Source organism: Crocuta crocuta, unplaced genomic scaffold, assembly GCF_008692635.1.
Source record: "Crocuta crocuta isolate KB4526 unplaced genomic scaffold, BGI_CrCroc_1.0 scaffold75, whole genome shotgun sequence".
In the NCBI taxonomy this organism is placed as follows: Eukaryota; Metazoa; Chordata; class Mammalia; order Carnivora; family Hyaenidae; genus Crocuta; species Crocuta crocuta.
In genome coordinates this window covers 849,818-874,667 of record NW_027530350.1, presented here as the reverse complement: position 1 = coordinate 874,667, position 24,850 = coordinate 849,818, and the positions used below count along the sequence as shown (strand labels likewise).

Here is a 24,850-nt window from a genome sequence, read left to right as displayed (position 1 = left end):
GTAAGACAGGAGAGGGTGAGGTGAGCATGGCCAGTGGGGCGAGGGCTCTGGATCATGGAAACTATGAAAGTGTCAGGGAAGAAGAGGGGAATGACACAGAGGAGCCAGAGCTCCCATCTCCAGCTCTGCAGGTGTTTCCAGGCGGATTCCAGGGGCCTGCTGATTTCTTTTCCAAAGCCCTGAGTCCCAGCACTCAACATCCCTAGCTGCCACTACTGTGTGTCAGAAACTCTGCTTAGTCTTTTTTTTTTTTTTAATGTTTATTGATATTTGAGAGAGAGAGAGAGAGACAGAGACAGAGAGAGAGAAAGCGTGGAAGCAGGAGAGGGGCAGAGAGAGAGGGAGACACTGAATCCAAAGCAGGCTCCTGGCTCTGAGCTGTCAGCACAGAGCCCAAAGCAGGGCTTGAACTCATGAGCCATGGGATTACGACCTGAGCTGAAGTTGGCACTTAACCGACTGAGCCACCCAGGCACCCCAGAACTCTGCTTAGTATTTAGAGGTAATATTTTTAATATTGACAACGAAGACTTATGATTCCTGCTTGAGAGAGCTAATGCTTAGAGAGTTACGATAATAAGGTGACTTGCTTGAGGCGACACAGCTGGAGAGTGATGGAGGTGGCTTTCAAAAGCAGGCTGTTCCAGCTTTGAAATCTCTGCTCTGTCCGCCACTCTACACAGCTCCTACCTAAGTGGACCCCAGGGCAACAATTTTTAAAATAGCCTCATTTTACAAAATATTGGCTATTAATGTCTCTTAAAAAATCTCCTTTACATAGAACCCATACTCTTTAAAAATGGTTTTAAATGTTTATTTATTTTTGAGAGAGAGAAAGAGACAGAGCATGAGTGGGGGAGGGGCAGACAGACAGGGAGACACAGGATCTCAACCAGGCTTCAGGCTCTGAGCTGTCAGCACAGGGCCAGACGTGGGGCTCAAACTCATGAATCATGAGATCATGACCTGAGCTGAAGTCGGACACTTAACTGACTGAACCACTCACCGCCCCCACAGAACCCATACTCTTAAAGATGTTTTCTGTTGTCTATATCATACTACAATTTCAGATTAGAATGAGATATCCAGGATGTTCACAATGGATTTATCCAATGTAGTTTACCAAAAAATAAAAGACTTGGAATTTTTATTTTATGTTTGTCCCTGAATATTTTTGAGTTAGACCATCTGAAAACCTAAAAACTGAAAATATCTTTTATTCAACAAATATGGTTAAGCTCACTTTGCACCAGACACTATACAAAGCACTGAGGATAGAGAAGAAGGAGACTGATTCCTGTCGCATTCGAGGAGCCCACAGCTCCTCGAGGAAAGTTCCTTTTAACCAAACCAAACCAAACCAAACCAAACCAAACCAAACCAAACCAAACCTACCATGGGCCTTTTGGAAAAGACTCCAGGGTGGGACTCATGGGCCTGGGGCCAGGTATGAGCTGCAGAGCAAGGCAAGGAGGAGTGCCAGGGGTCAGAGGTTTAGGAGGAAATGGAGGTAATGTTCAGGGATAACAGAGGGGAAGACAAGAGAGTTACTATGGTAATCTGACCACCCAGCTCAATTGGCTGCCCCTGATGGCCATTTATATAAAACAAGCGTGCTTATCATCTGTCACACAGGCCTGCACTGAAAATGCTGCCTGGGCTATAAGGTCAGTCTTGGATAAAGTTTTGTACCATCTATCATTTTTGACAGTTTCTGCTGCTAAGACCCAGCTGAAGTAGGTTGAATTATTCATAGACCCAGGTTCTTTGCCAAAAATGACCAGTTGCTGAAGCGGTTGGGATGTCTAGAGCTGTCTAGCTAACAGACTTTCATTTTAGCTTGTCACTCACGGGCACTTTTTTCATACTTAGTTGAATGAGCTATGGCCATCAGTGCTTTTAGATGACCCGTGAAAACAAAGTAAGCCAACTTATTTTAAAATATCTTTTTTTCCCCTACATCATTTTTTTCTTTCACTGTGCAAATTAATTCCATGGCATAAAGAGGGTGAGAAAATGCAATAATGGCTATGTCTATTTTGAGAAGGAGAGAGCAAGAATTTTACTCCTGGTGCTAAAAAATATTTTCATGTATCAGAAAAGGCTATTTGTGGCTATAAAGCACTTCAAAGCTGTATTAAGGGTAGTGGTAGCGGCAGTAATGGCAAACGCTTGAAAAATGATCAGAGTTGATGTTTACTGATCTGAAAATGAATCGGCTCAGAATACATGATTGGATTAAGGAACGGAAAATCGTGGCCAGATTTCCCTGCAAATGTAGCCAAATCCTTGTCAATCCGTTTTAAACGTTTCAATGCTGTAGAGAGGATGGAGGCTCAGTAAATTTCCATTACATTTATAATCCAGGTGGATTTCCAAGATAGGTGTAAGCTATGTACGAGGATGAGTTCACTAACAATTAAAGGGAAGTCACGGCTGCAGTGTTTCCTGCACAGTTCCCGCAAACAGTGGGAACAGCTTATGTGCACAGTGCCAAGGTTAGGGGGAGGAATCAAAGCCGTCAGACAAAAGAACAGTGAACACATTCAGAGGGAAGATGAAATTATATTAAGAAATTCACGCCTTCTAGCAATGGAACAGGTTTAATGCACTTCTGTGTTCACTGATTAAGAGTGATGTGTGCCCTGCAATCCTGTCAAATCTTTGAATTTACTCAAAGTTCAAAACACAGTGCATCGATTTCAATCCATAGTCATTATTTTGTGTTTAAAGAGCTGATGAATGTGATTAAAAAAAAAAAAAGCAGCTAACATTTAACTAGACAAAAAACAATTGGAAGAATGCAGTAAATCTCTCCTTGTTTGCATTAAACAAAAGCTATACCATCTTTGTGAAAGCCACCAGGAGAGTAGACTTTATAGTTTCTATTGATTTCTTTAATAAAAGGCTGATATGCCTTAGTTCCTGGCTCATCAGATAGATGGTTGGACTCTATTTACTTAAAAAAAAAAATTACCTGTTTTTTATACCAGCGTCGACTCAGAGATTGCTTTTTAACCAGCAAAAATATTCCTTATGCTATAGTCTTTCCACTACTACTTTGGAAGTTATGTACTCAATTACTACCTTACTAACACATCAACTTAATATTCATTGCCTTCCTCCTGAACAATGTAAGGCACTAAAACACTTTAACATCAGTTACTCCTCTCCTAACTTGTAGATGATAATTGTTTCATCATTTCAATATATGCTTCTTAAAATTTCACAGAATTTTATTATTTTTATCCCTTATAATAATGCTTGTTAGTCATATATTTATTATTTTTTTCATATGTTCTCATATGAATGGGTTGATCCCTAGATCTATGCACAGCTATCATCCTGGTATCTCCTTTTGTCAATCCAATTTTTTTTAACCTTTATTTATTTTTGAGAGACAGAGACAGATCATGAGTGGGGGAGAAGCAGAGGAAGAAGGAAACACAGAATCTGAAGCAGGCTCCAGGCTCTAAGCTGACAGGCCAGAGCCTGATGCGGGGCCTGAACTCACGAATCCTAAGATCATGAGCCGAGTTGGACGCTTAACTGACTGAGCCACCCAGGCACCCCATCCTATTGTTTTTTAACAGCGCACTTTTATAAAATTCCTCCTCAGTGTTAGACACTATGCTAAGCACTTCATATATACTTGGAATATTTAAGGAATGCTACTTAAACAAGTGAGGGGAAATAAAACTCCTCACAACTAAAAGAAAAATGGAAAAAGATATAAACAGGCAATTCTCAGAAGAGTAAATTGCAACATGTAAAAAGATTCTTAAAGTTACTAGAAATTAGGGAAAGATAAACTGAAACCACAATTACAAGGTCTGATCCCTCCTAGAGTAGATAAGGTTGGGGCACCAGGAACCCTTTTATAAGCTGCTGAAACAACACTGGGAAACAACTTGGTAATTCTACTCTTAGATATATACCCTACAGACTCTCGGCATATATATAAGGAGAGGGGTACAAGAAGATTCATTGCTAACTATCTGTAACAGCAAAAATTGAAAAGAATCTAAGTGTGCATCAATAAAGACCAGATGAATAAACCGTAATGTGTGCAGCAGTGAAAGTAAATGAAGGTGCTATTAATATGGATGATGACAAAGGTTATCTCCTTTGACCAAACTCTAGTCAGGCTCTTCTGGATCCTCTTCCCAAATAGATGCCAACTTTTGGGTTTCTGTGTTCATCTCTGTCTTGTCTGCTTTTAGCAAGAGTCCTACTAAGTAAGTTTAACCAGAATTCTCTCCCTCCGCTCTCTCTCCCCCACCAAATTGTGATCAGGTTTCTCATTCTCCACCTCCACTCATCCCCCCCAGGTAAGGTCTGATCACTCTGGCTTGCCTTCAGCAAGAATCCTGTTAGGTCAATTTAGCCCATAGGTTTCCTTATCTTTGATTTCCTCTTAGTAATTTTCTATCCACGGATCCTTACCAACAGTTAGAGGATCTATACTACCTGATTTTGACACTCCCTATAAACTACAAAACTAGGAAATAACCAAGTATGTGCTATTAGTGAAGGGACAGATACAAAGGTCAATAGAACACTATAAAAAATACAGAAATAGACCCAGACATATGTGGTCAGTTAATTTTCAGCAGAGGTCTGAATGCTGCAATTCATTGGAGGAGGGACAGATTTTCTAAAAAATGATACTGGAACAAGTGAATATTCCCATATGAAACAATGAGTCTCAATCCATACCTTGTGCCATATTAAAAACATTATCTCAAAATGGAGCATCTAAATGTAAAATCTAAAACTATAAAATTTCTAGCAGGGAGATTTTCCCTTCATCAAAAAAGGCAGAAAATGTTTGAAAAGAATATAACTGATAGTGAACTTGTATCCAGAATATATAAGGAATGCACAAAACTCCTAAAACAAACTAACAAAGACACCCAAATAACCCAAGGGCAAGCAATTTCACTAAAGAAGTTACACATGACAAGATGTTCAACATCATTAGGCACCGAAAAAACCCCCCCAAAAAAAACAAATTAAAATCATCATGAGATACTGCTACGCACTTACTGGAATGGTGGAAGACTGACAATACCAAATACTGGTGAGGAGGCACAACTAGAACTCTCATTCATTGCTGGTAGGAATGCAAAATAATTGCCACTTTGGAACACAGCTTGGCAGTTTTATCATATAATGTAAAAATGCCATTCCTACGTATTTACCCAAGTGAAGCAAAGACTTATGTTCACTTAAAGATCTGTGTACAAATGTTCACAGTAGGCTTATTCATTATTGTCAGAAAGTGGAAATGACCCAACTATCTACCAACTTCTGAATGAACAAAGCCTGTACATCTACACAGCAGACCACTACTTGGCAATAAAATGAACTACTGGTACACACAAAATATAAATGGTCCTCAAAAACATGATATTAGGTGAAAGAAGCCAGACTTGAAGGGTCTTATACTGTATGATTCCATTTATATGACATTCTGGAAAAGAAAATCCATAAGGACAGAAACAGATCAGCCAGGTGTTAGGGAGTAGGTAGACAGGGCAACCATAAAGAAGCTTTGGGGGGAGGTTTCTGGAAATATGGAACTGTCCTCTGTCAGTAATGGTGATAGCTACACAACTGTATGTGTTTGTCAAACACACAGAACTATATACAAAAAAGGGTGAATACTACTCTGTATAAACTGAAACTTAATAAGAACAATGCATATTTTAAAAATATCACTCTGTTTGGGGCACCTGGGTCACTCAGTTGGTTAAGCGACCACCTTCAGCTCAGGTCATGATCTCACAGTCCATGAGTTCGAGCCCTGTGTTGGGATCTGTGCTGACAGCTCAGTGCCTGGAGCCTGTTTCAGATTCTATGCCTCCCTGTCTCTCTCTGCCCCTTCCCTGCTCACTCTCTGTCTCTGTCTCTTAAAAATAAATAAACATTAAAAAAATAAATAAAAATATCACTCTGTCTGATGTGTGGAGAATAGGTAAAATGGGTAAAGAGTTGGAAGAGGAAACTCTCAAGAGGCTGTTGCAATATTCCAGTGCAAGATGGCAGTGATTTGGATGTTGGTAATAGAACTATAGTCAAGTGGGTAGATACAAAATACAGTAGTAAGGTTGTATCAAAAGGGCATGGTGATTTGTTATGGGATTAGACAGAGAGGATGAGGGAGAAGAAGTATGAAGGCTAACTCCCAGGTTTCTGGGTAGTTGGAGATACAACAAACTTGGTGGAAATTGGAAATTCTGGTGTAGAATTTCTTGTATTTCCTGCGATGCCCTCATGCCCCTGTACCTTGCACAAAGGATTCCCTCTTCCAGAAACAATTCCTTCTTTTGATTCACTCCCATTCATCATTTCAAGGGTCAGCTCATCATCACCAGTCTGGACTGTAAGCTTTCCTTTTATAGATCACCTTGTGAATATTCCTATCATAGCACTACACTGAGATTGTCACTTTATTTACCTGCCTCTTTGACTGTGAAAAAGATTTTGAGGAAATGGTGATTTATTTGGACGGAATTAATTCTAAATATTATCATATAACCAGGACTTCCAAACCCAGTAATAGATTATAATACATGTAGTATTATGTTTATTAAGTTCACAGTGATATAATGAATGTAAACATAGGACAACATGTTACTATCACTGTGATGCAAATAACGATCTGTGGCTCAATGATCAAACATTTTCATAATTATCCATTATGATGAAAGCCTGTGTGGTTCAGTGAAAGTAGCTTTAGACCTGGGACAGGAAGACCTTGGTGCAGATCTGGGCTTAACTGGCCACGGGTGGTATGGCCCTCGGCACGCCATTTTACCTGCTTTGGTCAGCTTCTGACATATATAAGCTAGAGAGTACACTGACAATAGAATGGCGATTTGAAGATTAATTAAATGTATATAAGGAAAAGTGATTGTTACAGGACCTGGCATACGTCTTACAGTAATAAACATAAGATGAGTTTCAGAGAACTACTAAGTGAATCAGTCTGCATGAGTCCCTGTCCTTTCATCATAAGTCGGGCCCCATTTTCTATGCCTTGTTCTCTAAGAATTTTTAAAAGTCCCTTTGAAAACGTCTTCTAAGTTAAGTTACTGTACAGATTATAAAGCAAAGGAAGAAGAGTTCTAACAGCAGTGGCTTCATTCACAGACTGTAAGAAACTGAGTGAAAACTTTCTGAGCACACACCTACTTTTAGGTCTTTTTTTAGCTAATGGATCCTGGTAGACTTATTCACATTTATAAATACAGAATGACAATGATAAGTTAAATATCCCTGCCAAAAGAAAACTAACTTTATTACCTTGGCAAATTAGGAATTGGTAAGTTTCTTACCTTTTGGGTAGATATCTTTTAGAGGGACTTCTCCTGGGGGCAAAATCCTGACTATCTGATTAGTATCTAAAAGAGTCACACAATTATTCTGCTTTGGACTTCCACTTGTCTTCTTTCCACCATAGAACATTGTGTCAGGGACACCTGGTTTATGCAGAGATGATGGCCTTTTCCAAGAATAGACTTCACTGGGTGACTGAAAGAAAAAAAAAAAAAAAGATTAAAGTACTGAAATAGAGTTGACCCTTGAACAACATAAGTTTGAACTGCACAGGTCCAGTTATATGTGGATTTTTATACAGTACAATAAGTGTGTTTTCTCTTCCTTATGATTTTCATAATGACATTGTCTTTTTTCTAGCTTGCTTTTTTGTACATATGTAATGTATGTAACATACAAAATGTGTGTTGACTGTTATGTTATTGGTAAGGCTTCCAGTCAACTGTAGGCTATTAGTGATGTTCTGGGGAGTCAGAAGTTATTTGTGGAGTTTTGATTGTGTGAAGGGGGTCAGCACCCCAAACTCCCATGTTGTTCAAGGGGCCACAGTACTATAAACTATATTCACCACACCTACTATAATGCAGCTCTTTAAGCAGATACCAGTGGTAAACTTGTATTTCACAAGTATAAAAAAACGAAATTATTTCTTAACCTTTTAGAATTTGGTGTAGAAAATAGCTGCTTCACCAACAATCATAATTTTCAGGCAAATGTGAAATATACAACATATTTTTAAAAAATTTTTAAATGTTTATTTATTTTTGAGAGAGGGAGAAAGAGAGTGGGAGAAGGGGAGGGACAGAGAGGGAGGGAAACACAGAATCCAAAGCAGGATCCAGGTTCTGAATTGTCAGCACAGAACCTGACACAGGACTCAAACCCACAAACTGTGAGATCATGGCCTGAGCTGAAGTCGGATGCTCAATTGACTGAGCCACCCAGGTGGTCCCAACGTAATTTTTTTTTTTTTACCTTGAAATGACTTATAACTAAAAGAGGGAATGGAACAAGATAGTTAGTTTGAAAATGAAACAAATATCTGGTTCATTCACTCTTTGGCATAAGGAACGGGATGTTACCAGCACTCTGAGGTCCCTGAATGCTCCTTCCCATTGGTAGCTCCTTCTGTCTGCCTAGATGTTTATAACTCTTCTGGAATTCTGTGTTATTTTTTCCCTCTTGCTTTACTTAAAATTTTTACCAAATATGTATTTATCCTTCTCTACTCTAAGATCACAGACATTCTCCTATGTGTTCTCTAAACACTTAAAAAACATTTTTTTTAGTGTTTATTTATTTTTTGAGAGAGAGAGATACAGTGTGAGTGGGGGAGGTGCAGAGAGAGAGGGAGACACAGAATCTGAAGCAGGCTCCAGGCTCCAAGCTGTCAGCACAGAGCCTGACATGGGGCTCGAACCCATAAGCTGTGAGATCTTGACCTGAGAGGAAGTCGGCCACCCAACGGACTGAGCCACCTAGGCGCTCCTATTCTCTAAACATTTTAAAGTTTGTCTTTCACATTTAAGTCCTTAACCCGTTAGGGATTTATTTTTGCGAATGGCCTGAGGCAGGGATTCATATTCATCCTTTTTTCACATGGGTAGCTAATTGTCCAAATACTGTCAAATACTAAATGGCACTAATCAACATTGCTAGCATAAAATACAGTTCTGTACATGCATGCATCCGTTGCTGGGCAACTTCATTCTCCTCTCTCATTCATTTTTCTTCCCCACACCAATACCACATTTAGTTACTGAAGCTTTATAAGCCTTGAAATTTAGTAGGGCAAATACTTCTGCTGCTTTTTGCTTCTTCTTCAGCAATGTCTTGATTATTATTTGTCCTTGCTTTTCCATAAAAATGTATGAAAGTTGCATTTGCTCTGTATCCTTGTCAGTACTTGATATTGTCAGTATTTTTTTATTTCAGCCATTCCAAAGGGCATGTGTAGTATCTCATCATGATTTAAAAAATTATTTTAATGTTTATTTATTTGTGAAGGAGAGACAGAGTGTGAGGGAAGGAGGGGCAGAGAGAGAGAGGGAGATACAAAATCTGAAGCAGGCTCCAGGCTCTGAGCTGTCAGCACAGGGCCCAGTGTGGGGCTCAAACTCATGAACCTGAGCCGAAGTCAGATGCTTAACTGACTGAGCCACCCAGGCGCCCCTCTCATCATGATTTTAATTTGCATTTCCTGAATGACTAATGATGGTGAACATCTTTTCATGTACTTAATCTCTGTATCCTCTTAGGTAAAGTCTCTGTTCAAGTCTTTTGCCCCCCCTTTTTTCCACATTTACCCTCAAAGTTATTACTATATCTATCTAAATATATTGAAAACTGTGAGTTCACACAAATATATTCAATTCCAATTCAACACCTATAAGATTCATTCTAGTTTTCTTCCTTTCTTTATCTGTAACTCCTTTCTAATGAGAAACTAGACTTCATGATCTTTAATATATTTACTTTCTTACTCAGTCCTACTGCATGTAACTCATATCCCATTCCACTACTCACCTTCCCTCCTGGGCAAATGCCCTCCTTACTCTGGCTGGTCTTCACAGTCCACACTGGGCTACACTCATGAATGGATGCCCTCCTTGCCTTACTTGGGCTCCTATATCCTACAGCATGTTACTTCTACCTCTTCATGGGCACCGTCTGCATCCGGCCTGGAGTTGATTCCCATCACCAGTGGTGACCCTCTCCCCAATCACAGATGTCTTCACCTGCTCAGCCTCTGACCTCTGACACCTCACACTGGGCCACTATTTGCCTGTTTTCTATATTGGATGATTTGTTTTCTTGCTCTTGAGGTTTTTTTTAATTCCTCCTTTTTTTTTTTTTTTGAGAGAGAGGCAGAGTATGAATGGGGAAGGGGCAGAGGGAGACAGAATCTGAAGCAGGCTCCAGAGTTGTCAGCACAGAGCCTGAGGCGGGGACTGAACTGGTGAAATGAACTGATCGTGACCTTAGCTAAAGTTGAACGCTTAACTGACTGAGCCACCCAGGTGCCCCAACTCGCTCTTAAGTTTTAAGAAATGTTTGTATGTTCCTTTGCTGGAAATGTGATTTGCCAATCCTTTTTTCCAGCCTTATCTTTTCATTCTCTTAACAGTGACTTTTACAGAGCTAAAATTTTAAATTTTGATGATATTCAATTTATCAAAAATTTTGTTATGGATCACGTCTAAGATTCAGTACAATGTTTAATAGAAGTGGCGATAATGGGTACCCTTGTGTTATTCTTGATATGAAAAGGAATGCTTTTAGTGTTTCACTGTTGAGGTTGATATTACTATAGATTTTTGGGGCTATTTGGCATTAAGTTAAGAAAGTGATAATAAGCTTATAATAATTTAGGTGCCTTTGATAATGCTATAAAAAGTTAATAAGAGGTGACATGCACCTTTATTGATAGCTTTATGAAGGATTAAAAGAAATTCACATAAAAGCAGAAAGGCACTGTAATACAAGAGAAAGGATACAGATTTGAGGGCCAGTCACATTTGACCTCAAGTCCCAGCTTCCTTACTCATAATTTGTGTGGCCTAGGAGATATACCTTCTCTGTTTATTTCTTCATCTATAAAGCCTTGTAAAATTGTTTTAAAAATTAATTATCATGTATGAAAGGTTTGAGAATAGTGCAATGCCTGACTTTTGTGTTAGGGCCTAAAATATATGACTGTCACCATAAAATGTTGAAACGTTCCTTAACTGGCCCTGGTCTTTCATTTAACAAATATTCACCGAACACCTCCAATGTGTTGGGTGCCATACTAAGTAAGGGGAGATAGAGATTTCTTTAATGACTATTTATTTATTTTGAGAGAGGGAGAGGCATGAGTAGGGGGAGGGGCAGAGAGAGGGGAGGAGAGGGGGGAATAGAGCTTTTAATTTAACAAAGTTACTAGTCCTACAGGCTATAAAGGATTTCTCTAAGGTTAATACAAATAGCATCTTACAGTCAGTGCCAAATACTTTTACTTTCTAAACTCTATAGTAATGTTACATTTCTATACTAGTTTCTTCAATTGGAAGATCAATATTTTAAATGATTCCACCTTCAGAAAAATAGCTCTAGTATTTTCTCTATTGATGGCAGCAATCATTAAGAAAGCATATTACACACAACTCTCATTAGGTCAAGGCTGCAGTAGATAATGTATTCCAATAACATGTTTCATTTTCAGTTATATAATACCATAGCAAATCCTTTCTACTTGATAATTAGGAAGACATATGGCAAAATCCTAAGCCACATATTATCCACTGGGTTTTGGATTTCAAATGTCTTATACCCTAGAGTACTCGTCATTCATTAATTACATTAAAAAGTTGAGCTTATGTGAGATTGGTGTACCATTATGCAGAGCTCATATTTTTATCTTTGAATGATTCTATTTAAAAATAAAAGCTACAAAGGAAATTATGAAGATTAAATGTTTAATCAAAACACATGGAGCTAGCTCTAAGGTTATTAGATGGCAACATGAACGTAAGTCACTTTTATATTTCATTTTCCCACATTTCTATCAGGGAAGATGGGACCTGGCTTCACCCGAAATCAATTGCAAATAGCCTCCTTTTTTACAAATAACAGTACCTAACAGCAGAAGGGACCACCTAAGAGCAGATTAAGTTGAGACTATCACCGTAATCTGGATGCTGCAAAGACATGATAAGTCAGAGCAAAACTCAGTGGAAGGTGAATGGATGTTTGTGAGTGTTGAAAAACTTAACCTGTAATAATGAGATGCAACAAATTTAACTTTAAAAAATTCTAGAAGACATGTTATTTTGTTAAGTCCCAAATGTTCCTCTTGACAGATTACATGAGCACACAACACGACAATATGATATAAGATTACCGTCAGTAGGTTAAGCAGTTAACTATCACACGAACATGTATACAGAATGGAGAATATCGGCTGTCCCTTACTGACCGATATAACTGCATTACCCTGTAAATGTTAATTTTTAAAAAGCAATGAAACTCTTTATGTAGAATGCATGTTTCAATGACTGATTTGGAATATAGACTTGATCTAAAATGTTTACCAGGATATCATTACATTTTTAATTACTCAACTAGCCTTATAGATTAGAGGCTAAACCAGGTAGAAAAAAAAAATCCATTAAATAAGTGAAAAAACTGGTACTTACCATGAGATCTGGGAAACCGACAACAACCGTAGCATAACTATTCTCATCTGAGAGAATTCGGTTAGGAGAGGCAATCTTTTGTCCCACTGCTGAACTTAGATTTTCAGATGATAGTTGATCACTTGAAATTTTATGAGGTATGCTGAAATCTGTTTCTGAAGCGGCAAGAGAAACATTAGATACCATATGCCCCTAAAATGCTCCAGGAATTAATTTTTGCAAGATTTCATTCCTGCCAACTCAAACAGAGAAGCACAAGTTAAAAAAGAGAAAATTTAAATTATATTCATGGCCTTTTGTTTGAGAAAACTCAGTTTTTACATACAAGGCATCTTCTCTAAGTGACTGCAAGTATTTCCTGAATTCAAAATTTTATTAGCAATATATATTATTACTAATGGCACCCTGCAGGAATGATGTGAAACTAACCTATCCCAGTGTTGGTAAATGGTATATTTTAGATTTTTTCAATAAGCACTATTCACCCCCCAAAACTGTGGTGAATTAAGTAGATATCCCAATGGTCTGTGTAAAAAAAAAGGAAAGATGCTACCCTAAAAGACTAATAGACTGGGCACCTAAATGTATATAAAAATTCTGATTTCTCGGTTAAAAAAATTCAATGACAGAACTTAAACAAATAGTAGATTCTCATTTATTGTTTCTAATGTAGTTACTAAGTTTTCTTTTTTGATATAAACTTAACATATGTTGATGTTGCTGCTCTAAAATGATTCTCAGGGACTGTGGGCATGTACCCATACAGTAACAAACACAAAGAACTTGGGATTTACCTTGTGTAACTCCGAATCCTGTGCTAGGCAGCTCCTCTTTCAACATGTACAACTGGCAAACCCCGCTGTCCTCAGATTCGATGTGTGCAGGCTTAGTTAAAAGATATTTCCTGTGAACAAACAAAACATCTAACTGAAAAGTTCTTTTTTAATAATTGTGAGTTCAGGCTATGAAAAATCAGAATTCTACCCCTTCCCCCCAAGCCTTCTTTTTTATATTTGGAGTAAAATTTGCAGTTCCCGAGTTACATCATGAATTAACCAATAACTTCTTAACACTGTGTACAGGGAGCAGTGCATAATAACAATGCACTAATAAATATGAACCAAAATCTAACACTTCCCATAAGGGGAAGGGCTGCAACAGTGTCAACAAAAACACCAAAAAACAAAACAAAACAAAAACAACAAATAAATAAATAAATAAAGCAATTCTAATAAGACACACCCCCTCACCCCTGTATCATGGGACCTGCTACTAATATGACTGATCAGCCAGTAAGTCAAGTGAAAGCCTGGTCTCTGATTTTTCACCAGCTGAGGGACAGAAGGCCTAACCATTGTAACCACTGTACTCCCCTTGGTCTACTTATTTTTAAGATTTCTAAAATAGGGATGTATAAATAGGCAGAAATTCTTTGCAGCAGGCTACTTCTGCTTCTCACCTGAGGGGAAGAGATAGAGGTAATGCGTGAGGGAGAGGGACTCAAAATTTACTGTGCACCCTATTTATGCCAAGTGCATATAATATCCCTATCATCATCTATGCCAAGTGAATATAGTCCAGTGGTGGCAGGCAACACAAACATGAACATAGCTAAGAGCAACCAAGATAGAATGAAGAAGAAAACTTCTAAGGATGAATTCTGTGAAGTCCAAAAAGGCAACAGCTCTAGCACAGACTATGACCCTCTGAAGAGAGGACAAATCAAAAATCTATTCTGAAGCATCTCTAGTTTGAAAAGAATACAGTGAATTCTCAAGGTACTAATAGGAAAAATCCAAAGAAATGTGTATTATATATAAAAGTCATTATGTTTCTACTGTTCACCTCAATGTCATTCTCTGAAACACTTGTATGATTACCCTATTGTGTGATATTTAATTCATTTTAATTTTCTCCCTCCCTTTCTTCTAACTTTCACCTATAGAAATGCCAAATTCAGAAACTGTGAAAAGGCAGACACTGGAAGACAGAACAGTAAGGATGCTGGATAAAGTGTAAGGATGCTGGGTCTGTAGATCCACCCACTGGTTTGTTCTGCTCTCCACCAGAAGCCACTTGTCCTCTGCTACAAGGAAGACTGTCTTGAGGCTGATGGGAAGTGAGATGGTGTGAGTTCGCCCTTCGAGAACATCCAGCACGGTCAGGCTGTTCCTGAAAGAGGAGAAGAAAACTATCTGAAAGGAAATGGTGAGGATAATGGTTGAGTAACAATGGCACAGGCCTTTCGTGACACTTCATGCAACCCTAAAGAGAATGTTTTCAAGACTAAATAATAATAAAGAAAAATGTTAATTGAGAAAACAGATCTACCAAACTCTAAATCTGTAGGGGTATGCATAAGAAGAAATAATGGACAGTGATAACTACCAAGCCGGTAGTGGTTGTATTGTGAAATTATGAGCACTGTCTTTTCTTAGGTCTGGATTTGAATGTTCTTGCAACGTAGGATGAGTTACCTTTACAATAGAATATTTACAATGTGGTTATATTGGTTTTATAATAAGTATAATTAAATGAGGAAACAGAATGCACAAACTAAGGATCTCAGTTTAAATCTTCTATAGCAAAGAACTCACCCATTTTCTTTGTAGAATACTAGCCAGTTTTTGTGCGAAAATTCTTTACACATCTTATAAGTTTCCTAAAGACAAAACAAAACAAAATATTCACATTAAATGTGTGAGATGCAGTCATGTCTCTTCAGCTGCTTTTCCTTAAATAAAATTCTTCAACATGTAAAACATGCAATTCTGTGAGAAGCCGCCTCTTTATTTACTCCAAAAACTCTTATGGTGACGTGGGCTAAAATATATTTCAAAATTTATTGTGAACTATGTGCTAAAACATCTTTTGGAAAAAAATTTTAAAAAATAATGCCAAATACTAGTTAGAGATAAATATGCTATCTGGTGAGTAACTGTGGAATTTATACCATAATATAAACACACAGGAAATACTGCTTTTGTAGATTTGGATGCATTTGTGCATTTCAAATATCTTTTTTTTTCATGGTCTTTTAAGACTTAAGTATGCTGTTTTGCAGGGCAGAAGGTAAGTCCTATTTTATATCCATTACCTTTCTCTGAATGGCAGAATACGTTCTCTTGGGTTGGCCTAAAACTCATTTACTAGTTTAATTTAGTTAATTAGTTCAAATGTTTGTTCATCCAGTAGGGGCACTCAGGTGTCATACTCATCAGTTTATCACATAGATCAAAAACATATACATATAACTCGGAAACAGTTCAGAGACTTCATGATTAGGAAGTTGTCATGAATCTAACACTCAAGAAGCTCATGAAGCTCTATCATTATTATAGCTCAGTCCTGACAAGTCTTTATGTGAGAACAACATATATAAAAAGAAGCTATTGGTGTTTAGTTATATGTTATCCATGTCAATTTGTATTGCGTTAAAATCTACAAGGGCACAGTAAGAAAATTCTCTTGCACAGGAAATAAAAGGCACTGAGAAGAACGGGCTTGCATGCATCTTTAGGGTAGAAAACTACAGAAGTCCTCGGCAACTTGTTGGACAAGTTGGGTGTTCCTGACCTCTTCCTCCTTGTTCCACCAGGAAGATCTCTTAGGTGTAACCTCTTCGGAAGGGAGGATTAGGCGTCGAAGGGCTCGGCCAGTGGTGTCTAACAAGAAGATGACATTACTCTGGAAATAAAGAGAACAGTAAAAAAAGCTCAAGATGCTGTTGCTGTTGTTGTTGTTGTTTTAAGCAGCAGCCTCTTGACAACCCGGGAACAAAAGATACAGGGGTAAACCAAAAGGAAGATGGCGATATTGAAATACTTAGGAGACACCATAAAGATACTAAATGGTTTTCCTTCACACAGAATTTAAAGTACTAGACGGTTTTATGGAGATATTTAAATTACATAATGCAGAAGGGAGTCTCTTTGAAGATTTTATCTTAAAACCATCCCCTTCTACATACAGGCTATTTTAACCATGGTTCTGTTTTTTTTATATATTTGAAATTAAGAGGATTGATAATTTTTAAAATCCATTTACTTTCATAAAACTTAAACTTTAAGAGTGTTTTGTTGAACATTGTCTTACACTGTGCATAATCAAATCTTGCTTATGCTTTGCACAAATCCAAATTTACTTCAGAAAATGTATACACGATAAATAGATGGGTTAGCAAGAAAATATCAGGATCTCAAGAACTTAATTCATAATGGGGGTGTCTTCATTTCAAAATTTGGTCAGCTTGAAGACCTCACAGTTGGTGCTATAATAATGTACAAATGAGAAATATCTTTCCAGCAGTATTAATCACAGTTTTGCAAATGAAGTAATCATCTCTCAGTAATTAGTGTTTTCTCAAGAAAAAAATTTAAATAAATCAAGCATTAAAATCAATGAACAGAAATACATGAATAGGAACTTAAAATTGAGAAAGTCAGAAAAGATTAAGTATTTTAAAGAGATGCTATGAGCTTGGCTTTTTTTTTAGTTAAAATTTTAAAATGTTGCAAGATTAGACAAAAAAGTTTACAGGGCACCTAGGTGGCTCAGTTGGTTGAGCGTCTCACCCTTGGTCATGATCCCAGGGTCATGGGATTGAGCCCCATGTTGAACTCACGCTGAACCACTGAGCACGGAGCCAGCTTAGGATTCTCTTTTTTCTCTCTCTCTTTCTCTCTCTCTCCCTCTCCCTTCTCCCTCACTCACACATGTTCTTTCTCTAAAATAAAGCAAAAATCAAAAAACTCCCCAAACCCTAAAAAGGTTTGCAAGAAGGCACCTGTACGCTGTTTGTCAGGCCTCATTGTTATGTAATTGTCTTTTTCTAGTTTTTGTTTAGTTTGTTTTAAATTTGAGGATCCTCAGACAAAGGGAAGAGAAAGAACAGCTGGGGAAATGTAGGACTGTATCTGGACAAGAGAAAAACCTCCTACCGGGATGGAGAGGGATCCTATCATCCCATCTCTAACTGCAGGACTTTGAGAGAGAGAGATCCCATCTTTAACTCTGGGGCTTTCTTTGGACTGGGGCTGGTTGCCCTATTCCCGCACCTGGGGACAGGGAAGTCCCCAGTAGGTTCAGTGGTAACTCAGGGGCACAGTCGGCATCAGGAGGAACCAGTCCCCTGCCCTGAAGTGCTGCAGCTTCCGGGATTACATTGTGGGGAGCATCATTAACTTGCACGGAGTGAGAGCTTGGAATGTGGCTGCACATGGGGAACAGGAGATGGCCCACTTTGTCTGTGTCTGAGGCACAGTGAGGAAGGATCCAAAGGAGTGATTTGTACACCTGGTCTGTAGAGAAGGGACTGAGCCAGTGGCCATTTTTCTCCCCACAACCACCAAGGCGGGGCCTCAGGGATTGATCCTCAGGGCCCATAGTGGAGGCGGAACCACCTACACCAAACCACACCCATCTGCACTGGGCAGGTGCTTCTCTACTGGAGCTGCAGAGATGCTGCTGACACAGACGGCCCCTCCTCCTGACCAGCGCTGCTGCAGTGCCTGGAGTAACTCTAGGTCAATTCTTGTTATCAAGGCATATTCTCCCTTTTCTCCTTATCTCTTCCCTCCTCTAGGCTGGTTACTCTGGTTACTGGTTTGCTTAAACAGACATATTTAATCCATCCTCTTGATGCATGTTCTATACCTCCTTCTTTCCTTCCTTTTTCTCTCTCTGGAATAATCAGGCCATATCGTTTCTCTGGGTAACATTATCTTCATTTGTTTCTCCTCGCCTCCTTCTGTATTCTCCTTTTTCTCTCTCTGGATTAAGCCTTTCAGTCTCTCTGCCTGGTCAATGTTCATTTTCTCTTTCTCCCTGCCCCTGTCATTTCTCTCTTTGTATATGCTCTTCCATCAGTATCGCCTACACCCTGCTCTGTATTTCTAGGTAGGATTTCTGATTTTATGCTTTTAGACTGTCTTTTGTTTTTTGTTTGTTTTTGTCTGTTTGCTTATTTGTTTGTTTGTGTATTTGCATGTTCTCATTCCCTCTTTGTCTGTTTCCTTTCCATGGTGACTTCAAGGACCAAACCAAAGTACACATGATGGAGAGTCCAAAATACCACTATGAGTAGGGAAATAAAATAACCAAAGTCACAACAAAAGAGAGCAAGTGACACCCTTCAAAAAAACCTCCTGAACAGCCAGGCCTTGGACAGTGTATAAGCCTCCTTTAATACAGCAGTACTCGCAGGTGCAAAGCACATAAAAAACTTTTAAAACCTGCAAGAGATAGAAAGCTAGCCAAAATGATGAAATGGAAGAATTCTCTTCAAAACAAATTCCGGGAAGAAGTGACAGTTAAAGAATTAATCAAAACAGATATAAGCAACATAACAGAACAAGAATTTAGAATAATAGTCATAAAATTAATCACTGGGCTTGCAAAAGGCATAGAAGACAGCAGAGACGCTACTGCTACAAAGATCATGGATCTTAAAATTAGTTATGATGAATTTAAAAAATGCTATAAATAAAGTGCATAATAACATGGAGGTGGCCACTGCATGGATTGAAAAGCAGAGAGGGGAATAGTTGAATTAGAAGACACAATTATAGAAAAAGAGGAAGCCAAGAAAAAGAGAGATAAATTGATCCAGAAGCACGAAAGGAGAATTTGAGAACTGAGTGATGCAATCAAACAGAATAATATCTGTATCATAAGAATTCCAGAAGAATAAGAAGGGAAAGAAAGGGGCTGAAAGGTTACTTGAACATATTATAGCTGAAAACTTCCCTGACCTGGGGAAGGAAACAGACATTGAAATCCAAAAGGCACAGAGAACTCCCCTCAGACATAACGTGAATCAATCCTCTGGATGACATATCACAGCAAAACCAGCAAATACAAGGATAAAGAGAATTCTGAAACCAGCTAGGGATAAATGGGCCTTAACATACAATGGTAGATACATAAGGGTAGTAACAGTCCTATCTACTAAAACTTGACAAGGCTGGAAAGAAATGGCAGGAAATCTTCAATGTGATGAACAGGAAAAATATGCAGCCAAGAATCCTTTATCCAGCAAGGCTGTTATTCAGAATAGAAGAGACAGAGGTTTTTTCCAAACAAAAATGGAAGGAATTCATCACCACTAACCCAGCCCTACAAGAGATCCTAAGGGGAACTCTACGAGGGAAATTTTGCAAGTAACACAAAGGACCAGAGACATCACTACAAGCATGAATCCTACAGAGAACACAATGACTCTAAACCCATATTTTTCAATGATAACACTGAATGTAAATGGACTAAAAGCTCCAATCAAAAGACACAGGGTGTCAGAATGGATAAAAAAAAAAAACAAGACCCATCTATTTGCTGTCTACAAGAGACTCATTTTAGACCTGAGGACACCTTCAGATTGAAAGTCAGGGGATGGAGAAGCATCTATCATTCTACTGGAAGTCAAAAGAAAGCCAGAGTAGCCATACTTATATTGGACAAACTGGACTTTGAAGTAAAGGCAGTAACAAGAGATGAAGAAGGGCATTATATAATTACAGGGTCTATCCATCAGGAAGAGCTAACAATTATAAATCTCTATGCATCAAACTCAGGAGGACCCCAAAACATAAAACAATGAATCACAAACAAAAGCAGTCTTATAATGTGCTAATTGCAGGGGACTTAAATACTCCACTTACAGCAATGGATAGATCAACTAGACAGAAAATCACTAAAGAAAGAATTGTCCTGAATGACACATTGTTTCAGATGGACTTGACAGACTTATTTAGAACTCTACATTGCAGATCTGTGGAATTCACTTTCAAGTGCACATGGTACATTCTCCAAGATAGATCACATACTGGTTCACAAAGGAGCCCTCAATAAATATCAAAGAATTGAGATCATACTATGTACACTTTCAGATCCTAATGCTATGAAACTTGAAATCAATCACAGGAAAAAGTGGAAAACTCCAAAAGCATGGAGATTAAAGAACACCCTACTAAAGAACGAATGGGTCAACCCAGAAATTAGAGAAGAAATTAAAAAGTATATGTAAACAAATGCAAATGAAAATACAACAATTCAAACTCTTTGGGATGCAGCAAAGGCAGTCCTAGGAGGAAAATACACTGCAATCCTGGCCTATCTCAAGAAACTAGAAAAAGCCCAAATACAAAATATAACAGCACACCTGAAGGAAGTAGAAGCAGAAGAGCAAAGACACCCCAAACCCAGCAGAAGAAGAGAAATAATAAAATCAGGGCAGAAATAAACAATAGAGAAGTCAAAAAATAGTTGAGCAGATAATGAAACCACGAGTTGGTTTTTTGAAAAAAGTAAATAAAATTGATAAACCTCAAGCCAGGCTTCTCAAAAAGAAAAGAGAGAGCACCCAAATAGATAAAATCACGAATGAAAGTAGATTTATTACAACCAATCTCTCAGAAATACAAGCAATTATCAGGAAATACTATGACAAATTATACGCCAACAAACTGGACAACCTAGAAGAAATGGACAAATTCCTAAACACTCACACACTACCAAAACTCAAATGGGAAGAAATAGAAAATGCGAACAGACCCATAACTAGGGAAGAAATTGAATCAGTTATCAAAAATCTCCCAAAAAATAAGAGCCCTGGACCAGATGGCTTCCCTGGGGAATTCTACTAGACATTTAAAACAAAATTAATACCCATTCTTCTCAAGCTCTTGCAAAAAGTAGAAATGGAAGGAAAATTTCCGGACTCATTCTATGAAGCCAGCATCACTTTGATTCCCAAACCAGACAGAGACCCAGCAAAAAAAGAGAACTACAGGCTAATATCCCTGATGAATATGATGCAAATATCCTCAACAAAATCAAATTCAATAGCAAACAAAAAGAATTATTCACCATGATCAAGTAGGATTCATTCCTGGGTTGCAGGGCTGGTTCAATATTTGCAAATCAATTAATGTGATACATCATATTAACAAAAGAAAAGAATCTTATGATCCTGTCGATAGATGCAGAAAAAGTATTTGACAAAATACAGCATCCTTTCTTAATAAAGACCTCGAGAAAGTCGGGATAGAAGGAACTTACTTAAACATCATAAAAGCCATTTATGAAATGCCCATAGCTAATGTCATCCTCAATGGGGAAAAACTGAGAGCTTTCTCCTTGAGATCAGGAACCATGACAGGGATGTCCATTCTCACCGCTGTTGTTTACCATAGTGTTGGAAGTCCTAGCATCACCAATCAGACAACAAAATGAAATAAAAAGCATCAGAATTGGCAAAGATGAAGTCAAACTTTCACTTTTCGCAGACAACATGATACTCTACATGGAAAACCCAACAGACTCCACCAGAAGTCTGCTAGAACTGATCCATAAATTCAGTAAAGTCTCAGGGTACAAAATCAACGTATAGAGGGGCATCTGGGTGGCTTAGTCGGTTAGGCGTCCGACTTTCACTTGGGTCATGATCTCACGGTTCGTGGGTTCGAGCCCCTCATCGGGCTTGGTGCTGACTGCCAGCTCAGAGCCTGGAGCCTATTTCAGAGTCTGTGTCTCCCTCTCTCTCTGACCCTCCCCTGCTCACACTGTCTCTCTCTCTCTCCTAGAAATAAAAATATTAAAAAAAAAATCAACGTATAAGATATTGGTTGCATTTTTATACACCAATAATGAGAAATCAAGAAATTGATCCCATTCACAACTGCACCAAAAACCTAAAATTACCTAGGAATAAACCTAACCAATGATATAAAAGATCTGTATGCTGAAAACTATAGAAAACTTATGAAGGAAATCGAAGAAGATCCAAAGAAATGGAAAAACATTCCATGCTCATGGATTGGAAGAATAAATATTGTTAAAATGTCAATACTACCCAAAGCAATCTACACATTCAATGCAATCTCAATCAAAACCACACCAGCATTCTTCTCACATATAGAACAAACAACCCTAAAATTTGCATGGAACCACAAAAGCCCCCGAATAGCCAAAGTAATATTGAAGAAGAATACCAAAACAGGAGGCATCACAATCCCAGAGTTTAGCCTCTACTACAAAGTGGAAATCATCAATACACTATGGTACTGGCACAAAAAGAGACACATAGACCAATGGAATAGAATAGAGAATCCAGGATTGGACCCACAAATGTATAGCCAACTAATCTTTGACATAGCAGGAAAGAGCATCGAATGGAAAAATGACAATCTCTTTAACAGATGGTGCTGGGAGAACTGGACAGCAACATGCAGAAGAATGAAACTAGACCACTTTCTTACACCATACCCAAATGTAAACTCAATATGGATGAAGGATCTGAATGTGAGGCAGGAAACCATCAAAACTCTAGAGGAGAAAGCAGGAAACAACCTCCTTGACCTCAGCCGCAGCAATTTCTTACTTGACACATCCCCAAAGGCAAGGGAATTAAAAGCAAAAACGAACTACTAGGACCTCATCAAGATAAAACGCTCCTGCACTGCAAAGGAAACATTCAACAAAACTAATAGGCAACTGATGGAATGGGAAAAGATAGTTGCAAATGACATATCAGATAAAGGGCTAGTATCCAAAATCTATAAAGAACTCCCTAAATTCTATACCTTAAAGACAAATAATCCAGTGAAGAAATGGGCAGAAGATATGAACAGACACTTCTCCAAAGAGGTCATACAGATGGCCAACAGACACATGAAATGATGCTCAGTGTCCCTCATCATCAGGGAAATACAAATTAAAACCACACTGAGATACCACCTCGCGCAGGTCAGAGTGGCTAAAATGAACACATCAGGAGACAATGGATGCTGGTGAGGATGTGGAGAAACGGGCCCCCTCCTACACTGTTGGTGGGAATGTAAGCTGGTGCANATGAAGTCAAACTTTCACTTTTCGCAGACAACATGATACTCTACATGGAAAACCCAACAGACTCCACCAGAAGTCTGCTAGAACTGATCCATAAATTCAGTAAAGTCTCAGGGTACAAAATCAACGTATAGAGGGGCATCTGGGTGGCTTAGTCGGTTAGGCGTCCGACTTTCACTTGGGTCATGATCTCACGGTTCGTGGGTTCGAGCCCCTCATCGGGCTTGGTGCTGACTGCCAGCTCAGAGCCTGGAGCCTATTTCAGAGTCTGTGTCTCCCTCTCTCTCTGACCCTCCCCTGCTCACACTGTCTCTCTCTCTCTCCTAGAAATAAAAATATTAAAAAAAAAATCAACGTATAAGATATTGGTTGCATTTTTATACACCAATAATGAGAAATCAAGAAATTGATCCCATTCACAACTGCACCAAAAACCTAAAATTACCTAGGAATAAACCTAACCAATGATATAAAAGATCTGTATGCTGAAAACTATAGAAAACTTATGAAGGAAATCGAAGAAGATCCAAAGAAATGGAAAAACATTCCATGCTCATGGATTGGAAGAATAAATATTGTTAAAATGTCAATACTACCCAAAGCAATCTACACATTCAATGCAATCTCAATCAAAACCACACCAGCATTCTTCTCACATATAGAACAAACAACCCTAAAATTTGCATGGAACCACAAAAGCCCCCGAATAGCCAAAGTAATATTGAAGAAGAATACCAAAACAGGAGGCATCACAATCCCAGAGTTTAGCCTCTACTACAAAGTGGAAATCATCAATACACTATGGTACTGGCACAAAAAGAGACACATAGACCAATGGAATAGAATAGAGAATCCAGGATTGGACCCACAAATGTATAGCCAACTAATCTTTGACATAGCAGGAAAGAGCATCGAATGGAAAAATGACAATCTCTTTAACAGATGGTGCTGGGAGAACTGGACAGCAACATGCAGAAGAATGAAACTAGACCACTTTCTTACACCATACCCAAATGTAAACTCAATATGGATGAAGGATCTGAATGTGAGGCAGGAAACCATCAAAACTCTAGAGGAGAAAGCAGGAAACAACCTCCTTGACCTCAGCCGCAGCAATTTCTTACTTGACACATCCCCAAAGGCAAGGGAATTAAAAGCAAAAACGAACTACTAGGACCTCATCAAGATAAAAAGCTCCTGCACTGCAAAGGAAACATTCAACAAAACTAATAGGCAACTGATGGAATGGGAAAAGATAGTTGCAAATGACATATCAGATAAAGGGCTAGTATCCAAAATCTATAAAGAACTCCCTGAATTCTATACCTTAAAGACAAATAATCCAGTGAAGAAATGGGCAGAAGATATGAACAGACACTTCTCCAAAGAGGTCATACAGATGGCCAACAGACACATGAAATGATGCTCAGTGTCCCTCATCATCAGGGAAATACAAAATTAAAACCACACTGAGATGCCACTTC

The 24,850-nt window shown here is 38.5% G+C and overlaps 1 protein-coding gene across 1 annotated transcript in view; it reads right to left on the bottom strand.

Moving 5' to 3' along the window:
• Nucleotides 1-24,850, bottom strand: part of VWA8 (von Willebrand factor A domain containing 8) — a 357,898-nt gene that overhangs the window by 104,045 nt on the left and 229,003 nt on the right. Inside the window, exons 31-36 of the mRNA XM_077765686.1 lie at nt 16,098-16,208; nt 15,119-15,183; nt 14,568-14,693; nt 13,316-13,425; nt 12,522-12,676; nt 7,344-7,539 (exon numbers count right to left, since the gene is read on the bottom strand). Coding sequence (XP_077621812.1) covers nt 7,344-7,539; nt 12,522-12,676; nt 13,316-13,425; nt 14,568-14,693; nt 15,119-15,183; nt 16,098-16,208 — 763 coding nt within the window. The remainder of the gene's footprint in view (nt 1-7,343; nt 7,540-12,521; nt 12,677-13,315; nt 13,426-14,567; nt 14,694-15,118; nt 15,184-16,097; nt 16,209-24,850) is intronic.